This window comes from Gobio gobio (assembly GCF_949357685.1).
Source record: "Gobio gobio genome assembly, chromosome: 3".
Lineage (NCBI taxonomy): Eukaryota > Metazoa > Chordata > Actinopteri > Cypriniformes > Gobionidae > Gobio > Gobio gobio.
This window is the reverse complement of record NC_137099.1, coordinates 53,266,122-53,291,998: the sequence shown is the minus strand read 5'-3', so window position 1 is coordinate 53,291,998 and position 25,877 is coordinate 53,266,122. Positions and strand designations below refer to the sequence as shown.

The following is a 25,877-nucleotide window of genomic DNA, read 5'->3' as shown; positions in this document are numbered from 1 at the left end:
GCCCCTAAAGGGACGTGGTGGTGGAAAAAATTTAGGATGGGAGGATATTTTTTTTCCAAATCTTTTGCGTTCCCTCGCAAAACTTTTGCGTTACCCCGAGAAACTTTGCGTTCCCACGCAAACATTTTGCGTTCCCTCGCAAAGATATTTGCCTTCCCTCGAGAAACTTTGTGTTCCCACGCAAAAGTTTCGCGTTCCCTGGCAAAGATATTTGCGTTCCCTCGCAAAGATATTTGCGTTCCCTCGCAAAGGTTTTGGGAAACACTTCCTGTTGTCCCTGCCGTTGGCCGTTTTCAAACAGCTCAGTCAGTAGCCTACGTGAATACGGAGCCCCTAAAGGGACGTGGTGGTGGAAAAAAATTAGGATGGGAGGATATTTTCGGGTTTTGCACTTTGCAGACAGTCCCTTCGGACTTGTCTCTCAGCCGCCTGCTCATATAGACCAAATTAATTTATATTATAAGGCTCGTTTTGAGGAAAAATAGGTTGCAGCTTGTTGTCTACGTTAAAGAGACATTGTGTTTTAACAACGTTTAGCTCCCCGAACTCATTGAGCACTAGCCTAGGCTATAGCCTAAGTCCAAGTTCAAAATAACTCTAACCGCTCCTTTGTTAACATAGCCTACTGAGCTGTTTGAAACGGCCCGTGGGACATCTTTGTGAGGGAACGCAAATATCTTTGCAAGGGAACGCAAAACTTTTGCGAGGGAACGCAAACGATTTGGAAAAAAATATCCTCCCATCCTAATTTTTTTCCACCACCACGTCCCTTTAGGGGCTCCGTACAAAACAGCCCGTGGGACATCTATCTTTGCGAGGGAACGCAAATATCTTTGCGAGGGAACGCAAATATCTTTGCGAGGGAACGCAAATATCTTTGCGAGGGAACGCAAAGTTTTGCGTGGGAACTCAAAAGTTTTGCGAGGGAATGCAAAGACTCTCGGGGGAACGCAAAAGTTTTGCGAGGGAACGCAAAGTCTCTCGGGGGAACGCAAAAGTTTTGCGAGGGAACGCAAAAGATTTGGGGGGAAAAAATTCCTCTCATCCTAAATTTTTTCCACCACCACGTCCCTTTAGGGGCTCCGTAGAAACACTGACAGCAGGACATTATTAGCAAATATCGCGAGGGAACGCAAAAGTTTTGCGTGGAAATGCAAATATCTTTGCGAGGGAACGCAAAAGATTTAGGGGAAAAAATTCCTATCATCCTAAATTTTTTCCACCACCACGTCCCTTTAGGGGCTCCGTACTTTAGGGGCTCCGTAGTAAACCGCTCCATTAATGGATACAATATTGTTAACGTAGCCTACTGAGCTGTTTGAAACAGCCCGTGGGACATCTATCTTTGCGTGGGAACGCAAATATCTTTGCGAGGGAACGTAAAACTTTTGCGTGGGAACGCAAAGTTTCTCGGGGGAACGCAAATATCTTTGCGAGGGAACGTAAAACTTTTGCGAGGGAACGCAAATATCTTTGCGAGGGAACGCAAAAGTTTTGCGAGGGAACGCAAACGATTTGAAAAAAAAAAAATCCTCCCATCCTAATTTTTTTCCACCACCACGTCCCTTTAGGGGCTCCGTACCTACGACCCCAGTGACAGCACTGTACCTTTTTTTCTGAGAGTGTACACTGGTCTACAATAAGCTCCTATGAATAGCTGTTTCCTTGTTATAATAATATCCCTAATATGTTTATTAGTACAACTGTGTTTCAGAACCAAATAGAATGTGACACGAATGTGGTCAGATGAGCGCGTCACGTGGGGCGGGGAGAAGAATCAGCTGATCGGCTTCACTTCCTCATTGAATTTCGCGATGTTTTGACGGAGTCCTTCTGCAAATAACACTGCCGGACCATCCTTCATGTAAATAAACACCGTCACATTAAAGGTATTTCAGTCTTCTCACTTGTACTATTCGGTGGATGTAAGTCTTCTTTAGATACGTGGAGGAACTGGGTTTCCAAACACATTAGGAGACGTTGGGAAATCATGGATCATGAGGAATGTTTTCATCTGCGGAACATTATTAGAACATGACAGTGAGACGAATACGAGGGCTGTAGCTGTCATTAATTGAGAAAACGCATATATTTGTAACGGAGATTATCTTTTATTTTTTTAAGATCCATGTTATTTCTCAAGGCATAATCCACTTAAAGAAGTATTGTGATACTTTGGGAATGTCATATCACAATATAGTAATAATTAGAGATGCAAAGATATAGATACATATGGATATTGTAAATCTATATTCTTAGCCTGTTGTATAAAAACTGTTCACACTGAAGCTCCAATCTTTAATCCTTAAAGTAACAAGGGAAACATGATACATCAGCACCATATCAGTTACTGACTTACAATTGACTTGTTTCTATAGAAGATTTAAAAGGAAAATGTTGTCTTTTTTAATGTACATTTATAATATCAGCTGGTTATCGGCCTTAACATATAAATAATTATTGGTGCATCACTAAAAATCACATCTTAAAACAGTTATGCCTATTTTAATATTTTATTTTATATTTTAAATAAGCTATGCTTCCTATAATCGATTTAGACTGATATATATATATATTTTTTGGAAAGAAATTCTATTATTGGTCTATACCGATATTGTTACTGAAATATTGTGCATTATATATAATGAAAAGTACAATAATTTTTCTGTATATAACTGTGAATGTGGCGAATAAAAATCTTGTATAATATTATCTTATTCATTTATACCATGATACTGTATACCATTACCATAATGCTGAGTTCCATAAGAAAAAACAAGCTATATGGTATTACTATGGGTTTTTTGGTCATTGAAGGCTGTCATGTTGCATTTTTCAGCTTTGGGCATTTGGCTTCGGTCACATTCTCTCCATGAATACCTCAGACAGTGAAGAGGACTCTTACAACGAGAGGTCCGCTCTGGTCCAGTCCGAAAGCCCACCCATCCCCACGTACAACCAAGATCATGATGTGTCTCTGCCCCAGGAAACAGACACTAAACGAGTAAGTGGACATGAGGTCTCCCTACTGGCTTTTTATGAAAGTGTTAGACATGTTCGCTCAAAGAACTGAAGTGTGCCAAAATAGAGTTTTTACTTTGCATCTGATTTAAATCACATTTCAGTCATGACAACTCTCTGAATAGTTTTAGCATGTTATTAAATATGGCAATGTTGATGTATTTGGTCTTGGTGGACTAGATCTGCTGCTACTGCTAATAGATACACAGACACGCTGACATGAGTGTGTAAGATCTGCTGCTGCTGCATAAATCATACATTAATCCTGTAGCTGATCTAGGCAGGTGGAGCTGGGGAGGTGGAGGGGTTCAGAGGAACTCTGATAGCTGCTGCAGGACCAGTTTACAGCGAACACTGAACTAGACTATTTAAATGTTGCGCAAGCAATCTCATTGGCTCTCATTAGCAGAGGCCAATCAGCTTGTGCCATGCGATAATGATGTGATTTTGTGCCGATTGCATGTAAAGGACCGACCCGCCCTCGAGAGTTTAAAGCTACACTGTGTGATATTTTCCCCCATCTAGCAGTTAAAAGGTATATGACCATCCAGTGAATATTAGTTTCTCTTCTTCTCAATTCCGATTTCGTTTTAACTCCTACGGTGGCCGATTTAGTCAAAGATTAACATGGCTTCCAGTTCGACCTCGTCCACATTCGACACGGTGCCATCAAGTGTTAAAACGCGAAAGGCGAAGCTTGAATTCACGGGTATGTCCCTCTTTGGCTAATGTACTTTCAAGATGGAGGGGCAACATGGCGACCCGCATTCGAACCCCTCACCCGTATGTATTTTCAATGGCATATTATAAACTTACGAGAATACTTTATTTCTTGAAATAAGTAAATATACATTAATGAGCACATATATTTTTGAAAGAACTAAGTGTTTTAGCTAAGAATAAACTAAAAAAGTTACACAGTGTAGCTTTAATGACTGAACTAGATATTTGCATGATTGAAGGCACTGGTTTTGTGGCAAATGCATTTTAGTGGACATTGTTATTGTACACTTGCATATATGCATCAACAAATCCCATTTTTCTCATCCACACCTTTAATTCCCGCAGCGACGGCCGGTCAGCTCAGGCTTGGACGAGCCCGTGCCGGTGGAGAGAGAGAGAGCGGCCACTCCTGACGGAGAGGAAGAGGAGCTGACCCTCAAATATGGCGCTAAGCATGTCATCATGCTCTTCATCCCCGTCACGCTCTGCATGGTGGTCGTCGTGGCAACAATCAAGTCCGTCAGTTTCTACACGGAGAAGAGTGGACAGCAGCTGTATGGGTTTTGTTACCTTTAAGAGAAAAAAAGAGAAAATTCTCCCTCATGTTCTATACCTGTATGCTGTTATTTTTCCATGGAATTGAAATTATGCTTTTGTGTTTCAAAGGAATATTTCTTCTCTCTCTATCTTTGTTATTTATATATATACATTTCTTTAATATAAAAAAAGTATTTTTTTAAATATTAAAGAGAAAATCTGAAACAGAAAAAAATTTAAACACAAATTCTTTTTAACATTTAAAAAGAAATATTTTAAAGAAGTATTTTTTGTAAGTGTTTTTTTATCTTTAAAAAATATTTTAAAAAGGGAATTTTAATTCAAAAACAGATTTTCCTCTTTTTAATATTTTTCAAAATTATTTTTAAATATTTAATTTATATCATAATATCAGCCATTTAGCAGTTATCCGCAATAACATTAAAATAACTATTGGTGAGCATTATAAAGCGCATAACTTTTTTTAAATTAATGATAACAATTTAGTGACCATATTAGCCAGAGAAAAGAAGATGCATGTAATAATAATTTTAAAGAAATGCTATTTTTTGCCTGTATCAATATTTTTACTGATATATTGTCCCTTGTATAAGGAAAATAATGAAAAAAAGTATACTTTTTATGCTTACATTGTCTTTTTTAAAATTAAATATATATTATAATATATAATGTTCTTATCATATTGCTCTGTAACTGATCTCTTATAGCAGGATGCATCAGATTTGAGAATTATTTTTCATTTTTGAATGAATTTTGCAGCATCTACACTCCGTTTGAAGAGGATCCGAACTCTGTTGGTCAGAGGCTCCTGAGCTCGTTCCTCAACACCATCGTCATGATCAGCGTCATTGTCTTCATGACGATAATACTGGTGGTGCTTTATAAGTATCGCTGCTATAAAGTGAGATCCTCTTTATTACTAAAACACTATACAACATTATGAAGTTCTGAGCTTCATGAAACGCTAAATATTTCTATATCTGTTTTTATTTACTCCGTGTTTGCAGTTTATTCATGGCTGGCTGATTCTGTCTTCACTGATGTTGCTCTTCTGGTTCAGCTTCATGTATCTGGGGTGAGATTCTGCTGAGCTTTGCTTTCTTATCATATTGCTACTGTATGTAACACATCTCATACAGCAGGATGTGTCAATGCTGGGCAATATAGCTGAACAAAATTATATCTATTATAATTATATAATTTTGGCCTCTCGATTGGGCTGCATGATTAATCACGATCACGTTTTCTGCTTCTCTCGATTAATAAAGCTTTCACAGCATGCCGCAATTACCGTAAATAAAGCTCTGGATGCTTTCATAACGCTCTCGCTGTACTTTGATGGCATATGCCGGACGGTCTGCACACCTTAAATCTGCAGTGGTCAGGTGGTACAGCGGCCACATGGTAAAAGTACTACTCAGAAGCTCTCCGAAAATTACGTTCTACAAGCACGTGAAGGCTTTTTACTCTGCAGAATCGTTAACTACGAGATGGCGTGAACGCACTGATATTAGAAGATATGTTAGGACTCTGTTGTGAACTCTATCCGGGTCACGGCACCAGGTGTTGTGAACTTTTATCTTCTAAAGTGTAGGAAAACTCAGAAGTGTAGACCACGAAACGTTGGGATCAAACAGAAGTGATTCTTTTAATGAGAACTCTCTGTGCTGCAGGTCGTCCGAAAACAGTCTGATTTAACAGTACCAAACAATGCAATTTATCTACATTTCAGGGGGAGGGATTATACAGCAGGGTAGGAGACATAGGAAAATAGGGACACACCCCAAACATTCCTGTCTCATCAGCCGTAATTCAATCAGCATAACAGTGTCATTCAAATGCATAGATGCTAATCCAATCACTCAGGCAGTATTGCTCTAAACTTGTCATGGTAAATAATCAGGAAGTGCATAAAGACAAAAGACGTAATGTCTCAACCACTTACACAGCCTGACGTAATCTCCTTAGAATTTCCTCAAGTTTACTTCAAAATGTAAAACACAAATATAGATAATGTTTTCAGTTATATTCTATTACATTGGAACCTAGATATAACAATGTATAAATTTGTAATCCAACAGACGCATACCAATTTTCAACTTTATGGATCAAATGGTTGCATCGTTATAATAGTTTTTGTAGTTGTAGCGCCCCCTATAGGTGGAAACTTGGTGTGTGTCCTCGGAAAGTCCGGTTGTCTTTGTGTGTCAAGTTTCGTTAAGCTTGATCATTGCGTTCAGCAGCTATAGGTCAACTTGTGAAAATGGAGGTTGCCTGACCAATTAACTTGTAACTTTGCAATGCTTCGACAAAGACATTTTTTTTTTTTTTTGTAGGCCTTGACTCAATGATCCTGAGCGAATTTAGTTTTTTATCCCTTTGGGTTCCAAAGTTGTGATCCAAAAAGAAAATTGCACCACCTAGTGTCGGACGGGCGTGTGTCTGTGCTCCTCACTAGCGGGGCACAGTTGGGACCATCCTGCATTTTTTGGGAGTCTCTATGATTTACAGTCTCTGATGCCATTTCACTTGTAGGGCAGAAAAATAAGGAAGAAGAAGAAAATCAATAGATGCTGGAGATGGTGGTCTAGTGGGTTAAACCACTGAACTGATACGCAGATGGTTGCTGGTTCGATCCATAGACTGTAAAAAAATATGGACTTAGTGTCCGTGACGTCACCAATAGGATTCTGATGAGCAGTTTTGAAGCGTAAAGTAGGGTCGAGCTGGCCGTTGCCATCTTGGCAGCGAGTCATCGCGTGTCACTCCTGGATAATGGAAAATGGGCAAAGAGGCGGGACGTGGGCGGAGCTGAGGTGATGCGATGACTAACAGACAGCAGATAAATGGCTATCCATCTGTCGCTCAAAGTGGCCACGCCCTTAATTATGCAGAACTTTAATGCTTTATATAATGTAAACGAATGAGTTATAAAAAAATTCACCCCCCTCACAGTTGTCATGAAGGGCAAAATTAGCCGTATAGACCAAAACCACAGTTTGTACCAGACTGTAAACATGTTTTAATCTGCTGTAAAGTTGGGCATTTTAAGATGGGGCTCAATGAGATTCTGCATACATGTCAATCAGCGCGGCATCGCACGTCAAGTTCATAGAGCTTTATTCCCAGTCCATTCAAATTTCACATTTTGGCCGTCTCTGACATGGGTCAAACCATAGATATTACCTACGAAGTTCAAGTAAATACGCTAGAAATGCGCGCTCGTTCAAGGATGTGCATTTATTGCATGGACGGAGAAAGCGCAGACGCCTGCATTTCATCTGACGGTATGCACAAAAGGTTTTTTATTTAACACTATTAAAGTTAAATAAGCATAACCTAACTATTACTCACCTGTCGGAGCATCAGTGAGAGCAATGGCACCGCGGAACAAGTAAAGCCTACTCTATCTCTAGAAGCTTTAAACGTTTTTAAATCTGAAAACTGCAAAAAAAGCAACAAAATTGTCAGACATCCATTTTGTTCATGTTCACAGAGGAAATACTGAAAAACAGCGCTGGTCCTCTCAATACTGTCTGTTTATAATTTTACCGACTGAGAAATCGCTTCTGATGATTCAGTGAGAGGGCAGTCCAAAGTAATTCAAGTGCATTCAGGGCGTTTAGCAAACGCGTTTGACCCATTCATAATTTAGAACATATTTTTAGCGTCAAAATGTGCGCACTGCCCAGTTCAGTTACACAGTTTAACTTCTTGAACCTGCTGTTAAACTGAATATACGTTTTTTTCCCCTTAAATATCCACTTAAACAACACAATGGCAACCGAGTAGACCCCCGTTAATAGGCTAAACCCCCGGGCCTCGCACATCACGTTTGCACAGGGCTTCGCACCCCCCTTGCGACGGGCCTGTCTGGAGGATACAGTGAATAAGCTAAAGTGCCAAAAAGTCGGCGTCTTCCTTTAATCATTTGCCTGTTTAAATCCAAACTTTTTTTCCGGCTGGGCAGTGTATCTTCCTATGTGTAAATATTTGGTTTGAGTTGATTTAAATGTGTTATAGTAATACTTTTGTCAAACCCTTTGCTTTTCAGAGAGGTGTTCAAGACATATAACATCGCCATGGACTACCCAACGTTAGTGATGATCATCTGGAATTTTGGCGTTGTGGGAATGATCTGCATCCACTGGAAAGGGCCGTTACGGCTGCAGCAGGCGTACCTCATTGTCATCAGCGCCCTCATGGCTCTCATCTTCATCAAATACCTGCCCGAATGGTCGGCATGGGTCATTCTGGGAGCCATCTCCATATATGGTACGTTTGCCTGAAGATTGATAGGAAGTCCTCGACCCGTCTGCTTCTGCATTTGTTCTACAACTTCTCTGTCTCTTTCTATTCTGTGACTCTCATTCACATTTAAAAGAGGAAGTATAATTCATCCTTCCCTCAGGTCATTTTGATACAAAATTTTGTAAAAATTGAGTGGTCCAGGACCATAGGACTTGAACCACAAATACACCATTTTATTTTACTGGATTCGAGGAGTTTATGTTGTTTTAATATTAAAAAATGATCAAAACCTTCCCTCTTGGGTCAATTTGACCCCCTTAGGAATGAATGGAAAAGGAATGCTTCAGAAACCTAACAAAATTAAAACTATTTTATAATGTCTACATGTGTATCTGAATGCATACTGAAGAGATAAACTCAAGAACTGACTTTAGGACCCAGCGGAACAGGCCATCTAGTGGCAAGAGTCATGAAATATCATGTTATATGATTTTTTTTCTACAAGAGGTCAGCAGAGACACCCAAATTGACACAATGTGAGATATTTTGAGCTGATTTGAGCCGGGTTATGCATGTATTGGAGAGTTATTTGGATTTGTTACAGGTTGCGAGGGAAGGATGAGGGTTAAATGGATAGTTCACCCAAAAATAAATCCTATCATCAGTTACTCACCCTCATGTTGTTCCAAACCTGTACTCTCTTTCTTCTGTGGAACATGAAAGAATATCTCGAAGAATGTTGATCTGTTTGGTTCCCATTGACTTCCATTGAATTGTTTGTCCATCCAATGGAAGTCAATGGGAAGTGAAACCATTTGGCTACCAAAAGTCTTCAAGCAAAATATCATCTTTTGTGTTCTGCAGAACAAAGAAATGCATACAGGTTTGGAACAACATGAGGGTGAGAAAGTTTTCATTTTTGGGTGAGCTATTCCATTCTTAAAGGTACAGAACATAATTTCTGAAATAAATACAACAAAAATTTGTGGTGCACAAATTGCAAACTTGAAAATGCTCATATCTATGGGATTGGTGCGCATGATAATGTCAGTAAGAGCGTGTGTTTGTTTTCCAGATCTGATAGCGGTCCTGAGTCCAAAAGGCCCTTTGAGGATGCTGGTTGAGACCGCTCAAGAAAGAAACGAGCCAATTTTCCCCGCGCTCATATATTCATGTATGTCCTGTAAAAATCATCCCGGCACGTACTACAGCTTTGAGACTCAGAGCAGATGGGATTGTCTAGAATTGACGCCGGTTTCTATTACCACATGTGTGCTGAATTTAAGTCCAGTCAAGATGGGTCATGCACTAATACAAGTTTCTCTTTCTCAGCTGCCATGGTTTGGATGGTTGGAATGGCTGATACTAGTAATCCAGATTTAGGTGAGCTGCATTTTAGTTTACTTTTTAAAAGACTGTGTAAAAAGTATAATATAACACCCTGTGAACTAGATAGTGGAGAATAAGCTGTTGTTGTCTTCTCAGCTGATGAAAGGCAGCGCGGTGAGGGCGTAGCCCGGGCACCGGAAGGGGTGGAGTCAGAGGATGAAGTGGCTCAGGGAGGGAGGAGACGCTACTCAGCAGAAGAGGACCTTGAGGAAGACCGTAAGTGGTTTCCATGTCAGGGTCATATAGATCATATTCTTTGGTTGCAAGAGACACTTTGCTTACAAAACATGTAAATAGGGCTCATATGTACTGATGACAACGAGGTGAACTAGTTTAAAAAGACGCCCCAGGGAATCAAGGCAAGCTTTACAAACAGGTTTAATCATTTTCCTTTCCACAGGGTTCCTACAGGGTTTGGAAAAGTATGGAATTTGATTTGAGTAATTTCCAGGTATGGAAAAAATAAATCAGAGTACGGAAAAATATTTATGTTTCTAGACGATTGTCCCTATTTCGTTTTCTAAATATAAAATTAAGAATTTCTTAATGTATATAATAAATATATAATGTATACAATCGTTTTTTTTTTCTTCATGGCGTTTGGATCAGTCTGCCAGTGCTGCCGATCGTTTTTACACTTGATATGCTGGAGTTTAGGTCTACAGTGATTGGTTGTTATGTTTTTAGGCGGCAGTTGCCATCACAGCGCCCCTACCTCAAACAGCTTGACTAAAAACACCTGTAACGTTGTCCTTGATTTTTACATTTGAGTGTGGACTTCACGGCAAACAAATGGGAAAATGCAAGTTTTCCGAGGGCTGGCTTGCCAATCCTAAATATAAAGTATCGAGGGAGCACGCAAACATTAAGATTAGATTGTGTTTTGTTGTTAAGTGATCTATTCTGAAGAGATAATTAATTCAATATGCGTGTAACGTTATTCCTATTACACAAGTTTGTCTTTTTCCAAAAGCAGTTGTATTTTGACCTACGTTAAATGAACGAGTGCGCGCATCCACGTCACTCAAACCAGCAACAGATAAGGGAGCACATGACATGCTCATTTAAATTCACCTTCAAAGATTATAGTATAAATCTGATGTGTCAGAGGTGAATATATATTCAGGTTATAAAGCGTTTAAGGTTGCTTATCATTCAAGCATGTTGTCAGTTTGAGAGAACTAATGCATGTTGTAAACGTGAGTGCATCTGTAGAAAGAAAAAATATTTTCAGGTGACTGTACGATGGTAAACTATTAAATGTGACGTTAATGCTGAAAAAAAAAATTATATTATATGGTTGAATACTTGGAGGACTTTGATGGACAACAACAATGTCTTACAAGGTTTTCTAATAAATTAAATAATGGTATAGGGTTGCAAACATTATTATACTGAAGTGCATAGCTGTACCTAACAGCCAATTAAGCATTGTCAATTGACTTTAGCTCTATTTTCTAATTTTCTGGTTAATTGTACATGAAGGTCCCTTCTGTTTCTGTAGGGGTTTACAGTTATTTAAATGTACAAAATTACAAATATGAATAACCTTGCACTGATTTAGTATTGCAGTTTTAATAAAATGCTGTGCTTTGAACTTCACTGGGTTTGGTGTTAAATTGACTTGTACAAGCTACAGTAGCTACAATTTTCAAATTTACAAATTTAACATGATAGCCTACATAGATGTTTTGACTCAGAGTGTAACATACTTGTCGGCGCCGATTAGCATTGTGGCTAAGTGCATTGCCATAGTGCTGTTGTGCTTCCGGAGACCCGAGTTCGAGTCCGGCCTCATGGACTTTTCCCAATCCCACCCCCCTCTCCCTCCCACCTTACTTCCTGTCTAGCTACTTTCCTATCCTAATAAAAGGCAAAAACGCCAATACTAAATCTTTAGAATGTAACATACTTGTTAGCAGTTGAATTTTAAAACAACTTATCAGAATAAGTTAAAAATGGTCAGAAAAATCTGTAGGGAAGTCTGAGTCTGGAAAAGTATGGAATTTTGAAATTACAATTGTGTAGGAACCCTGTTTCCAATGCCATGCTGAAATGCCTGTTGGTTGACTTTGACACAGGAGGGGTGAAGCTGGGTCTTGGAGACTTCATCTTCTACAGTGTCCTGGTGGGAAAGGCGGCGGCCACCGGAGAAGATTGGAACACCACCCTGGCCTGTTTCGTGGCCATTCTCATTGTGAGTATTTCAACCGGACTGTGAGCTTCATCAAGTATAGAGTAATGTTCACTACTGTTCAAATCCATCCAAAGCATTTTTTAAAAACAGTAATATTGTGAAATATTTTTACAATTTGAAATAAATACTTCTAAAGCATTTTCCTGTGATCAAAGCTGTATTTTCAGCATCATTACTCCAGTCTTCAGTGTCACATGATCCTTCAGAAATAATTCTGATATGATTTGATGTTTTATAATTTTGTGTAAACTGTGGCACATTTTTTCAGGATTATTTGTTGTATCGAAAGTTCAAAAGAACAGCATTTAGTTGAAATAGAAATCTTTAGTGACAATATAAATGTCTTTACTGTCTCTTTTAATCAATTTAAAGCAGGGGTGTCCAAAGTCCGGCCCGCGGGCCAAATGCGGCCCGGGGATGAATTTCAAACGGCCCGCAGCGCGTCTATTAAAATATATTATATGTGGCCCGCCACGGATCATTTACAAATCATGCAGTTTCACGATGTCACCACAAGGTGGCAGTAACAGACTTTAGGCCAGGGAAACAGCACCCAAAGCGGAACGAAACAGCGCTGCTTGTGGGTCCGTGTACTTGGTGGCCAACGGATTTTCGTTTTAAAAGGAAAAAAACAAAAACGAAAAACGGCTTGTTTCCCAATTTCCATTAGTAAATAGGAAAACAAAAAATGGAAAACAATCCATTTTTCTTTTTTTCTTTTGATATTAAAAGACGGAAAACGGAAAACAATCTCATTATCCGATTGTGTTTATAGATGGAAATCAGAAATCAAAATATGACCAGTTTAAGAGAATGGCTCCTTTATTCGTTTTTTCGTTTAAAAAAAACCCGAAAAAACGAGATTTCGGCTTGATTTTTCGTTTTTCGTTTCACGGGTAAAAAACTGATAAATGACTTCAAAATTCGTTTTCCACATGTGGGCGGTCATGAGACGCCCTTTTCCGCTGATTGGTCAAGCAAACCTGAGCATGTGACGTCATCAGCCCTTCCCCAGTTCTGTGTAACAAAATAATAGTCTTCTTAAACTGTACAGGGCATGGGCTTTCTTCTGTGCAACTTAACGCGTTTCACAGAAAAAGTTATATCAGAAATATGAAATATTAATCTGCACCCAGCCTGATTTATTTAGCTGTGTGGAGTAGGCTAAATATGTGTGGTGAAGCTGCGCAAGACAGCGAAGAGCGGGTGTGACCATGCAATGTTCAGACAAGTGTTGCAGCAGTCATAACTTTTCTTTACAATACGCTCGGTTTTGGATAAGGGATGGTCATTGCAAATACTGTAGGCCTAATACATATCGGCAGAGGGTGGGTAGCATGATGGTGATTTTAAATTTTACTGTAACTGTAATCATAGCCGCGAGCGAGAGAGAGTAGACAGCGAGGAGATGATTGACTGGACGATATAGCGGAGGCAAGCGCAAGATAACTTTTGTTAATAAAAAATATTGATTTGTTTAATGTAAGAGTTTGTCTTTGTTTTATTGTTGTTGTTTTCAATCAAATAGGCCTAATAGTGAACCACAAACTGAGCATTCGTTTTAAAGGGGAATTTCCAAAGATTTTTTATATATTAATGTGAGTAGCCTATTTTGTGTCATCGTTTTTTTAAATAAAAGTTTAATATAGCCTACGTAGGGTTTTTTTTTATTGTAGGCCTAGGTTATTGGTCACGACACAATAAAGTAGCCTACTCTTTTCATCACATACCGCCACAGCAAAACTGCACATTGCAACCAGTTTCTCAGAAAATAGTTTGATGCGATATGATTCCAAATTTAGGGGGCCAGAGGGGGGGCCAAGCTTGTTGACTTTCAGCAGATAATGTGCAGCCACAAAGCGCAAATGCTTCTGGAATGGTTTGAGGAGCACAACAACGAGTTTGAGGTGTTGACTTGGCCTCCAAATTCCCCAGATCTCAATCCAATCGAGCATCTGTGGCATGTGCTGAACAAACAAGTCCGATCCATGGAGGCCCCACCTCGCAACTTACAGGACTTAAAGGATCTGCTGCTAACTAACATTGGTGCCAGATACCACAGCACACCTTCAGGGGTCAGTCCATGCCTCGACGGGTCAGGGCTGTTTTGGCAGCAAAAGGGGGACCAACACAATATTAGGGAGGTTAATATTATTTCATAATGTTATGCCTGATCAGTGTATATTTTCTTGATAAATGCAGGATTAATGTTAACAAGTTAATTAATCATTTGAAATTTCCTCACTGGCACATCCCTATTCTTAACCCTCTATGGAATGCATCCTACCAATTAAATATTTTAGTAGTAGCCTATGATAGTAGCATAAATACTATGATTTCAGTATTTATTTTAAGTGTTTATTGTAGTTAAATTGTATTTATGTATAAATAAATGTCTTATTTTCTAAAAATGTATATGTTAATACATTTACAGAAAAAGCAATATAGTGTTAGCTCTTCCATGTGATGATAGTGATGATGAGTTAGCCATTTTAGGTTAAGGTTATATGGATCTACTTATTTTTGGTTTGCATGACTTCCAAGTATATAAATCTATCAATTTCTAAAAGAAATGTGCATTTAAATAGAAGAGAAAATCATAATTTTATAGATGCCATTTAGCAACGTTAAAGTTGGATATTTTCCCACTGATTAATTGTGACAACACCATAACTTGTGTTATCCATACATTTATCAAGAAAAGATTTGTCAATGACGTTCAGCAGCTGTAGTGGTTATTTTGATCTTCCTCCACTCTTTGAACAAACATTAACATTATTCGTTATTAACAAAACGAATAAGCAAATTACATGATACACCCGCATACCATGAATTTCCATCATTACCAGCATTACCATTTTTAGTGAAAATTACAAAACTACAAAAAAATTGTAGGCCTACAATAAAAAAAAAACCCTACGTATATTAAACTTTTATTTAAAAAAACGATGACACAAAATACTCACATTAATATATAAAAAATCTTTGGAAATTCCCCTTTAAAACGAATGCTCAGTTTGTGGTTCACTATTAGGCCTATTTGATTGAAAACAACAACAATAAAACAAAGACAAACTCTTACATTAAACAAATCAATATTTTTTATTAACAAAAGTTATCTTGCGCTTGCCTCCGCTATATCGTCCAGTCAATCATCTCCTCGCTGTCTACTCTCTCTCGCTCGCGGCTATGATTACAGTTACAGTAAAATTTAAAATCACCATCATGCTACCCACCCTCTGCCGATATGTATTAGGCCTACAGTATTTGCAATGACCATCCCTTATCCAAAACCGAGCGTATTGTAAAGAAAAGTTATGACTGCTGCAACACTTGTCTGAACATTGCATGGTCACACCCGCTCTTCGCTGTCTTGCGCAGCTTCACCACACATATTTAGCCTACTCCACACAGCTAAATAAATCAGGCTGGGTGCAGATTAATATTTCATATTTCTGATTATATATATATATATATATATAAAATAGAAAAGGGACCGGCCCCCGGGTATGTCCACAATATCGAATCCGGCCCCCTTTAAAGGTCCCATGGCATGAAATTTTCATTTTATGAGGTATTTCAACATTAATATGAGTTCCCCTAGCCTGAATATTGTCCCCAAGTGGATAGAAATGTTGATCGGTGTAAACCCGAGTTCTGGCTGTCTCTCTCTGCCTTTGAGAAAATGACAGGCCAGACTAACCAATCCTGAAGTCTCCTGGTTTGACGTCCAAGCAGGAGCGGTTTCCTCCCTTTCCTCCGCCCAGAGAATCTGGCACGCCCATGCAAACGCTCGAGAGATCATGGGTTGTGAACGAGTGAACACTGGCAGTTTCTCAGTGTTTGGATGTACAAATGAAAACAGAAGTCTTTTTTCAGTTCCTTCTGATCTGTGATCAGTGATTTCTTATGTGTAGCTAATTATTTATTATTCGTGCACACACTGCGGCTTCTCTCTCTCCCGACAGAACGGTGTTTTCGTGTTTTCTATCTTGTGAGTCAGTGTTTTTGTACGTCCTCGTCGCGTCTATCTGTTCTTAAATGTGCATGCAGTCGGGAGTTTCTGCTCAACATTTTGGCAGAGCCACATCTTTAGAGATAAGCCTCACGCACGCCGAAGCTCGGCCTTCAACATCCCCGACCCCCAGTACTGCATCTGGCCCACAGCGGAGGCACCAAACGCGGCGTGAGATTAAGCAGAAGGGGGGTAAGCGTGAGGGTATCCGGCTAGGCTAGCCAGCTTTCCCCACAATAAACTGGATTACATTCGATTACTGCTGTTGTGTGTTTGTTTGCGCTGTGTAAGTTACTCAATGCGCGTCACTGATGCTTTTCATATGATTGGAACATATGTAGAAATACTGCTTTAATCAAACTTACTAACTCGTTCATCTCGCTGTAATGGTACATTGCATGTGTTACAAAGTTGGTAATAATGATGAAGACGGACTCGGCGTGACTGGGACTCGTGTTTATTCAGAACTCTCAGATACAAACACAATAAACTCGCGCTGACTGACAGCGCTCTCATAACTCAGTAGTTACTATAAATAACTTTGTTAGCAATCGCTCCGTCTCCGTGATGTCCGGTTCGCGAACGAATCATTCTTTTGAATCGGTTCTTTTTAGTGAACGAACCAGTTCACCAAATCGGACTGAATCGTTCTAAACGGTTCGCGTCTCGAGTCAGCGCTGATCCATAATTTACTAAAGTTACTAACTTTCTGACATGAGTGACAGCCCCTCCGACTAGAAATAAACTAATAACCGGAAGTATATGCTAGTAACTACAACAGTTCACCCTGAACTGAGACATGCTGAGAGAACTGATGAGAAGTGAACTCAGGTCCATCCGTCTCTCTGGCAGCAGCTCGTGCGTCGTAGACCTCGTTAAACCACGCCCCCTCCGCTCATTTCAAATGCAAAGATGTCAACCAATCACAACAGTGGGCGTTTTTACTGAAGTCTCACAGCAGACACGCCTCTTGAAGCAGGGCATTCAGCCACAGGGCAAACAGCAGTATAGACAAAATGCCTTTATTTCTAAATTATGACATTTTATGATGTAAAAATCATACTAACAATATAAGTACACCTCAGGAAACACTATAAAATAATAGAAAAATGCCATGCCTTGGGACCTTTAAATAAAAAAATATTTTGTAGTGAAGTACAACTGTATGGACCAGTTACATGTGTCAGAAATATTAACTGTAATTTTTTTAAGTATCAAGCAAAGCTTTAAATTAAAAGGTAAGTAATAGTGTTTTTTTTTAAAAACATACAATTCAAAACATATATTATATTATATTAATTATATTATATTAATTATATATTATATTATATGATATTAAATGATATATTAATTATATTATATATTATATTATTTAGTGCTGTCAAATCAATTGATTGCGATGTTGAATGGCTATAATTAATGGCTAATATTGAGAAAAAAATATATTTAATAGAGACATCAGTAGCAGCGATACTGGCCTTCATTCATAGTGCTTATTAAAAAGATGCCATTAAACAAATGTTTAAAATATACAGTCTTTATATTCTTTCTACATTATTTTGGTATTTTAATGTGAAAGTTTTACTATATAAAAAATATATTATAAACTAATGTTAGGTGCGAAGAATCGTGATTAATTTGTTACTTTTTTTAATCAATTGATATATATATATATATATATATATATATATATATATATATATATATATATATATATATATATATATATATATATATATATATATATATATATATATATATATATATATATATATAATGTGTGTGTGTGTATATGTGTGTTTATATTTTATATACATACACACATATATTTTATATTTACAAACTGATGCTAGATGCGATTCATCGATCTCACAGCACTAATTATATTATAATTTTTAATCAGTATTGATAAATATTGATCAAAATAGTGTAATCTAATTAAACATTGACTACCATACACATTATTTGTGTGTGCTATGTATTTAATGCATATTGTTGTGTATTGTGGTGTTAGCTTTACAACATGTTCCCATCAAACATTTGGAGTTGCTGCCTGTGTTGAATGCTCCAAACCAGGGAATCATGCCTTAGTAGGGCACTAGACCGAGTGAGTAAGACAGCTCACTAGGTTTTGAAACAGCCTAAGAGTTTGATTTGGGGTTTGATCTCCAGTAGTCAGATAACTTGTGAAAGTTACTGTGGTTGTTTTGTAGGGACTGTGCCTGACGCTCCTCCTGCTGGCCATTTTCAAGAAGGCTCTGCCGGCTCTTCCCATCTCCATCACCTTCGGCCTGGTGTTCTACTTCTCCACGGACAATCTGGTTCGCCCCTTCATGGACAGCCTTGCAGCCCACCAGTACTATATCTGACAGAAACCCGCTGACACGAGGATGACTTTATGAGAACATGATGAGTGCCCTTCAGTCGTTATGTTTCAACGGGATTCAACTGTTTTTAGTTCTTATAATTCTGAGCTGGTTTCTGATATTTCTGAGACGCTCTCGGTGAGTGAGTGAGTGAACGTGTGAAATGCATCAAAACAAGCAAACAGATATGGGACACATTAGCTCTTTGGAATATACAGTAGTTTTAATAATTTTTTGTACTTCCTGGCAAGATAAATGACTTAGGAGTGCGACCAGCATCCAGACAGGTGACTTTTTCATTGTATATATAATGACTTATAGAGAGAAGAAAAGAATGCAGCTAGATTCAGCCCTAAGAGAGAAGCCTGTATATGTGGCCCACGTGCAGCAGATGTTCTGTTACAGCATAATAAACTAATGACACAAATACAGTTTTTCCTGCATACTTTCATTTTTGGAACCACTAAAATTGTGGCAGGTAAAAAAGCCCAATGAAAGTGCATAATGTCGATTTCTCATTTATCATATTTGTTGGTCCTAGATAGGGCTAGGTGATATATATTTAGATTTAGATTTTTTTTTAAACGCTCTTTATTTGTAATTTACAATTAAATTTCACTACATTGCATTTTGGTTGCAGTACAATGTTCTAGAAAACACCTACATTTAAAAAACGTTTAACGAAGACCAAAAAATGTTATACAGCCAAAACTAAACCGTTTTGGAAACATTGAGAATGTAGGTTCTCTTTAAATAGCCTAAAAAGCATAAATAGAGCTTTTTACTATAAAAAATAAAGCCAGACCAAACTGCAACATTTGTAGAATGTTTTTGATAAGTTTTTAGTGAAATTTTACAGTTCAAGTCCTACAACTGAAGAGCATGAAAGTGTGAATGCAGAGATGCTTTATTAGTGTCTCACATTTACTGCAGTAGAAAAAAATGGCAGTAAAAAATATTTGGTCTTAAATATAAATACACACACACACACACACACACACACACACACTTTGGAAACATTAAGGTTTTTTCCTTAATGTTGTTTTATTTAAAGGCTGTTTGATTTGTTTGATTGAAAATACAGTAAATATTGTGAAATATTATTAAAATGTAAATGAACTGGTTTCTGTTGTAATATATTTTAAAATATAATTTATTCCTGTGATGCAAATCTGAATTTTCAGCATCATTACTCCAGTCTTCATACACACACACGATGTAAGGACACATGTATCTTTTACTGCCAATTTGCTCCTGAAGTAAATGTGATCTACATTATATAAATAACAATATACATACAATATAATAACACTTCATAAACATTATTTAATACATTTCATATTATTAACAATGAGCAATACATTTGTTACAATATTTATTAATCTATGTTAACATTGAAAAAAAAAAAAACATTGTTAGCTCAGGTCCATTAAATAATATTAACAGATACAGCTTTTCACTTTAATAATGTATTAGTAAATGTTGAAATGAACATTAATAAATGCTTTAGAAGAATTTTTCATTGTTCATGTAAAAAAGTTATAAAGTGCTACCGAAATACATTAATTTCAATAAATAAATGGAATGTTAATAATCTCAAATGACTGTAAAGTATTATAAAGTTGATGATTTTTTTATTTTATTTCCTAAGCTGTATCACCTAGCCCTAGTCCTGGAACAACATAGACAAATCATTTAATGATCATTTAATCTAGAAACTCATGCAGGCAATTTATATTATATCATTTTTATCCATATATATGTAGGTTTTCTTCTAGACCCCTGTCTGGTATGCCAGCTCATAGAAGTTGTTGGTGCCTTGCTTTGTTGTTTTTCTGTGCCATCCAAATCGTGCATGTGAAGTAGTGCACTGAAGCTGCAATACGTTACTGAGACACGTGGACACAGAGCGGCCCAGGTCAAGAACAATGTATTTTCCCAGCATCTTCAGTTTAACATCAATAGTCATACTCAATGTAAAGAGGCATCTATAATCTCAGCCTGAATTTTCCAAAACTAATTGAAAACATGTTGGCTGTAAAATGACGCCCTCTTTATCAGCTGTTTCCTGAATGAAACCATTGCTTTCACATGTTTTTATACTGCTTTATTAAAACAGAGAGCTTTCATGGACATTGTGATTTCAGCTGCTGAGAAACAGATCTGCTGGGAGCGGTTTAGGGATTTTTTTGTGTGTCTAATCTTTATACAGAAGAAAGAAATTATATTTACAAATTTGAATTGTTTTTATATGTTAAATGGACTTGTTTCCCTCACTAGGTCTTGTTTGTTAATGTCATGCACTGTGCTTGGTGTCGTGTAATAAAATATCAAGCAAATAAAAGGGGAATGAAGCCGAGCTGGATTTTTGTATCCACATGTCTAACACAGTTTGTACGTAAATGTAAAATCGAGTGTGTGTGTTTTAAATTTTAGCTGGGCAGAAAACCACACCATTGAAACGTACATCACTGCTTGAACATTTTATTAGAGTTTATAAAACTACAGTAACATTGGCAAACAAACAATGTGAAGAGCGCGACACCATTACATTTAAATTCACAACACAAAAAACCCAAAAAAGGAAATCCTAAGTCTTCCGCAGCACGCCGTGCCTTTAATTCCGTTCCTCAAACTGGGACTTGTTCTTCAGTAAGAATGCCGCTAAAAACTCAATGGGATTTGGAGGCCTGAAGGAAGATGGACAGTGAGATTAGATACATGTTCTTAATATATATATAAAAGGATATTTAATTGCAATTAGACTAAATATTTTTATTGGATATTTATAGTATTTCATGATATATTCAGTCATAGTGAAATTTAAAAATGGCAAACGCTCCTTTATTTCCCTTCTATTTTTTTGTAGTGGTTCTCAACCAGGGGGGCTCAAGATGACTCAAAATTAGGGATGAACCAATATATTGACCAATAATCGGTATCGGATGATAAAAGCAATTATAAAAGTGTGTCCGACTGCAAGTCATAGTGTATGTGAAGAAAATCTCTCGTGTTGAATTTAGGGCTGTCGAAGTGAAAATACCACATTAACAGTTATAAACAGCGACATTAAAGCAGGCTCTATTTGACCCTGTGAATTACCCACAGTTCAAGACTGGGTTGCCAGGTCCGCAGTTTATCCCTACAACAAACATTATTTTTAGCTCCTCCCATCCAATAATCGCAAAGAGCTTTGTGCTTTGTTACTTCGGATAAGAAACAAAGTCTCAGCTTTCAAAATCTGTCCATTTTATCACAAAATTCAAAAAATAAATGGTATTTTGACACTCTTAAAGAGTTAGTTTGCCCAAAAATGAAAATGATCCCATGATTTAGTCACCCTCAAGCCACCCTAGGTGTATATGACATTCTTCTTTCAGACGAATACAATCAGAGTTATATTAAAAATGTCCTGGCTAATCCAAGCTTTATAATGGCAGTGAATGGTAGCCCAAAATTTGAAGCCCAAAAATGTGCATCCATCCATCATAAAAGTGCTCCACACGGCTCTGGGTTAATAAAGGCCTTCTGAAGCAAAACAATGTGTTTTTGTAAGAAAAATATCCACATTTAACACGTTATAAACTAAAATAATTCAAAAGAATCGATTTACAGCAAAAGAGTGACCCCTGACCTGATGTATTGATCAACGTGGAAGCGCAGAGGATAGAGCCAAACAAAACACCGGTCACGAATTATAAATCTAAAATGAGATTTTGTCGGAGCATTAAAAGATCTAAGAGAAGGGGAGCTTGAGTTTGTTGCCCAGCCCTATTAGTTTTAACCGCGCGAGGCGTCAAAGCTTACGCTACTCCTACATCACGTCAGGGGTTACTCTTTTTTGGCACAAGCCGTCTGCCGGAAGTTTGTTATTTTACTTTATAAATGTAGATATTTTTCCTTACAAAAATCCATCGCTTCACTTCAGAAGGCCTTTATTAACCTCCTGGAGCCGTATGGGGCGAGGACTGCCATTATAAAGCTTGGATTAGCCAGGACATTTTTTATATAACTCAGATTGTATTCGCCTGAAAGAAGAATGTCATATACACCTAGGACAGCTTGAGGGTGAGTAAATCATGGGCTCATTTTCATTTTTGGATGAAATATCCCTTTAAATGTAACGTGACAGATCTCTGTAGTGCCTCAGTTGAAGCGTCAGCATGAGATTTCTTCCTTTTTAATGCAAGTTATAGCAAGAAAAACATGCATGAACACCAGAAGATATGTTGAAAGATACAGCACAACTTACTGAAATGTCTCATGTAATCACTTAATCAGTGTTTCAACCGCGGAAAGACAAAAAAACAGCTTTTGAACAATGTCACTTAACATTGTATTAACCTCAGGAAAGTTTTCCAATGTTCACTGATCATTAGTTAGCTATAAAAACACTAGAGTAGAGCTTATTTACTGTTGATTATATTTGTATGCTTGAATAAATTTGTCATGAAGACAAGCGTTTATGAAAACTACCTTATGTGCAACTGAGTTGCATACAAACATTTCCGTTTTTACAAGTGTAATTATAATATCTGCAAATAAAAAGCAGTTGAATACAATAGTTTCATTTTCTTCAAGAAAATTATCCGCAGAAATCGCGCTTGAAATTTCTTAGTATTTGGGGTTTTTTTACGAATTGGGGGGTTTAAAGTTAAAAGGTTTGAGATCCACTGGTTTAAGGCAAGCATAATTCATTTTTACATTTGGAAAGGTTATAAGCAGACCTTTCCTTGGCCAGAACTGACAAGCCCTGCAGGAGAATAGGAACCACAGTCTGATCCAGATACGCTCGTGTAGGAAGCGTCTGCAGGGTCTGGGGGTCCACCTTCTGTTTGGTGACTTTTTCAGCGGCTGTTTTCTCATTCTCCACTATTCTCTAGAGGAACACACAGAAGCCTAGGAGTTACAATACAACCGCAAAACTAATGCTTTATTCACATTGCAACCAATTTGGAACGGTTTATCAAATAAGACCGTCAATATAAATTCAACTTCCTCGAAGTTAAGCCTGTTAAAAACAAAGTACTGATGTTGTACCTGGATGTTTTCAGTGAGGCCATATTCTGCATGAGGATTTTCTGGGACCTAACATAAACAAGAAACATCTTGTATATTGCTAATTGTCTATTCCTTGTTTTAGTTCTCCATCTTATTCCCTTTTAATTCATTGTGATTCTTTTCTTCATTGCACAGCACTTTGGTCAACCTCGGTTGTGTTTAAATGTGCTCTATAAATGAACACTGACTGATTGATTGATTGATTGACTGATCAAGACAAACTGTGCTTCACTCCTACTGAACCCAGAATGAAGTGAAATTGTGAATGAAAGTGTGCAATGATACTCACAGGAGTGTGTCCCTCCATGCTCTGCTCAGCATCAGTGTGTTCTGTTGGGATCAAAATCAAATTACAGTAGTTTGCTAATAGCAAGTTTAAGAACTCATGCACAGCTCTACATTACACACGAGTCGTGCATATGTTGATGAAAAGCCATATAACGTTACTGTACTAGTGAATGGCGGGATTCAATGAGCCACTGCTCAACGCCGCCAATGACAAATAAATCAAACGTTTGCCAAGAACTTCGACTCTCCCTACAGTATGCCAACATTGACGATGTCTAAAAATATAATTACACAATTCATGAGGTTAAATAGACCACAAAGCTCAGAAACAGCACTTACCGTCCGCCATAGTTTGTTGTTGGTTACGCTGCTGGCGTCGCGCATGCGCAGAACACACGCTTGAGGACGCGAGCGTAGGTTCTAAAACTAACAGGTAGGGATGGCAGACGCGAAACAGACGTTTCGGGGCTTTGCCGAGATCCCGAAGCGCAGATGTTTCGAAACACCGCTCCGAACTGTGATTCGAAACACCCATGTCACGTGACTATGGCTAAATGAAGCTTCAAAGTGTTTCATCAGGTGGCGCCTGTCGAAACTGCGTTGATTAAAGGGGGCGGGAACAAGCCACACAGTCGCACATCTGTATAACCTAATTCACCACAGTTTAAAAGTGAAGTAAATCCATCTTCACCTCGTGGGTTTTTGTGAGAGGAGAGTGATTTTGTGATAGCAGTGATTTTGTGATAGCAGTGAGATTTATAGTGCGCTTTGGTTAGTTATATTTAGGCTAGATTTAAATTAGATATATTGACTGATAGGTATAGACAGTGGCATATAGTATAGATATAGTGACACATTCATATAGGCTAAGTTAGATAGTGACAGATAGATAGCACAGCATAAGTTAGATATATAGAATTATATAGATATAGATTCATAGGTGATGTATAGATAGATATATTAATAGAATATATAAAAATGGAGGCTGCACGCAAGAGATGCCGTACATCTGTGGTGTGGGAGCATTTCCATTTGGAAGCACCAAATAAAGTGAGATGTGTGTATTGTGATAGGCAGCTAGCCTTCTGCAACAATACATCATCCATGTATTTACATCATCCAAAAATATTTGTGCATGCCAGCAACAAGTGTCCCTTGTGAGAGGATTTTTTCAAAGGCTGGAGAAATTATATGTAAAAAAAGAAGTCAGCTGAGTCCTTCAACAGCAGAGCAATTCATTTTTTTTAAATAAAAATGTTTTGTGACAAATGTGACACATTGTGGCTTTATTTATTTTATTAATGTTCATTTTGTATAACAAACAAAATATATATAGATCTTTACAATGACGAGGCTACAGGTTACAAAACCAAGATCATGTAGTTGTCAGACAGATGTTAAAAACATTTTTTTTTACATGGATCATTGTCAAGGTATTTCAGATCAACACATGGAAATGACCACTAGATGGCGCCGTAGAGACGGGTGTCAGATTGATTCGAAGCTTCGAAACAATATGACACATTTGCTTCAACTGCTTCAGTGGTTCACGAAGCCTCGGTCTGCCCATCACTACTAACAGGCGGGGCTTGTCGGCCCAGATGTCGCCTCTGATTGGTCAGGTACGATTTTTCTAAATTATTTTACCTATTTTCTGTGTATTTAATTGTGTACAGTGTTTCTCAGTTATTATCGAGATGTAAAACATTTCCTAACCGCGGCTGAAGCAAAACGTTAACGGTGTGATCACGTGACACCTGCTACCGATACGTTAACGTCGTTTGTGATTACGAGATTTGTACAAATGTCTGATATTTAAAACTAAAAGTTTTAAAAAGGTTTAAAATTATTAATCATATACATATTAACATAATGGCAAACGTTGTGAAAATGCTTTGAAATGCTTTTTTGTTTCGTTTATATTTTTTATTTATAAAAGCCTTTTTACAACCATAGCTTCATAAAATCATACTTTTTTTAGTAAATGCTTGAGGTCATATATAAAATT

General features: G+C 37.7%; 2 protein-coding genes across 3 annotated transcripts; one reads left to right on the top strand and one right to left on the bottom strand.

Annotated features, from left to right (window-relative positions):
* The first annotated feature begins 1,595 nt into the window (after positions 1-1,595).
* psen2 (presenilin 2) lies at positions 1,596-20,878 on the top strand. The gene is made up of 11 exons (XM_079812706.1): positions 1,596-1,889; positions 2,840-3,004; positions 4,090-4,298; positions 5,062-5,203; positions 5,310-5,377; positions 8,357-8,577; positions 9,629-9,727; positions 9,886-9,936; positions 10,039-10,158; positions 12,024-12,139; positions 18,368-20,878. The coding sequence occupies exons 2-11, from the start codon at positions 2,873-2,875 to the stop codon at positions 18,521-18,523; spliced, it is 1,314 nt and encodes a 437-aa protein (XP_079668832.1). The 5' UTR covers positions 1,596-1,889; positions 2,840-2,872; the 3' UTR covers positions 18,524-20,878.
* Positions 20,841-24,269, bottom strand: dpy30 (dpy-30 histone methyltransferase complex regulatory subunit). 2 transcript variants are annotated; one of them, XM_079812711.1, is made up of 5 exons: positions 24,209-24,269; positions 23,871-23,911; positions 23,561-23,608; positions 23,248-23,399; positions 20,841-21,210 (listed from the first exon to the last, which is right to left on the bottom strand). In XM_079812711.1, exons 1-5 carry the CDS (start codon positions 24,216-24,218, stop codon positions 21,138-21,140), a joined length of 324 nt encoding a protein of 107 aa, XP_079668837.1. In that variant the 5' UTR covers positions 24,219-24,269; the 3' UTR covers positions 20,841-21,137. The 2 variants fall into 2 exon arrangements, with proteins under 2 accessions (XP_079668837.1, XP_079668838.1); XM_079812712.1 differs by lacking the exon at positions 23,561-23,608 and having other exon boundaries at positions 21,002-21,210; positions 24,209-24,265.
* Between the last annotated feature and the right edge of the window lie 1,608 nt (positions 24,270-25,877).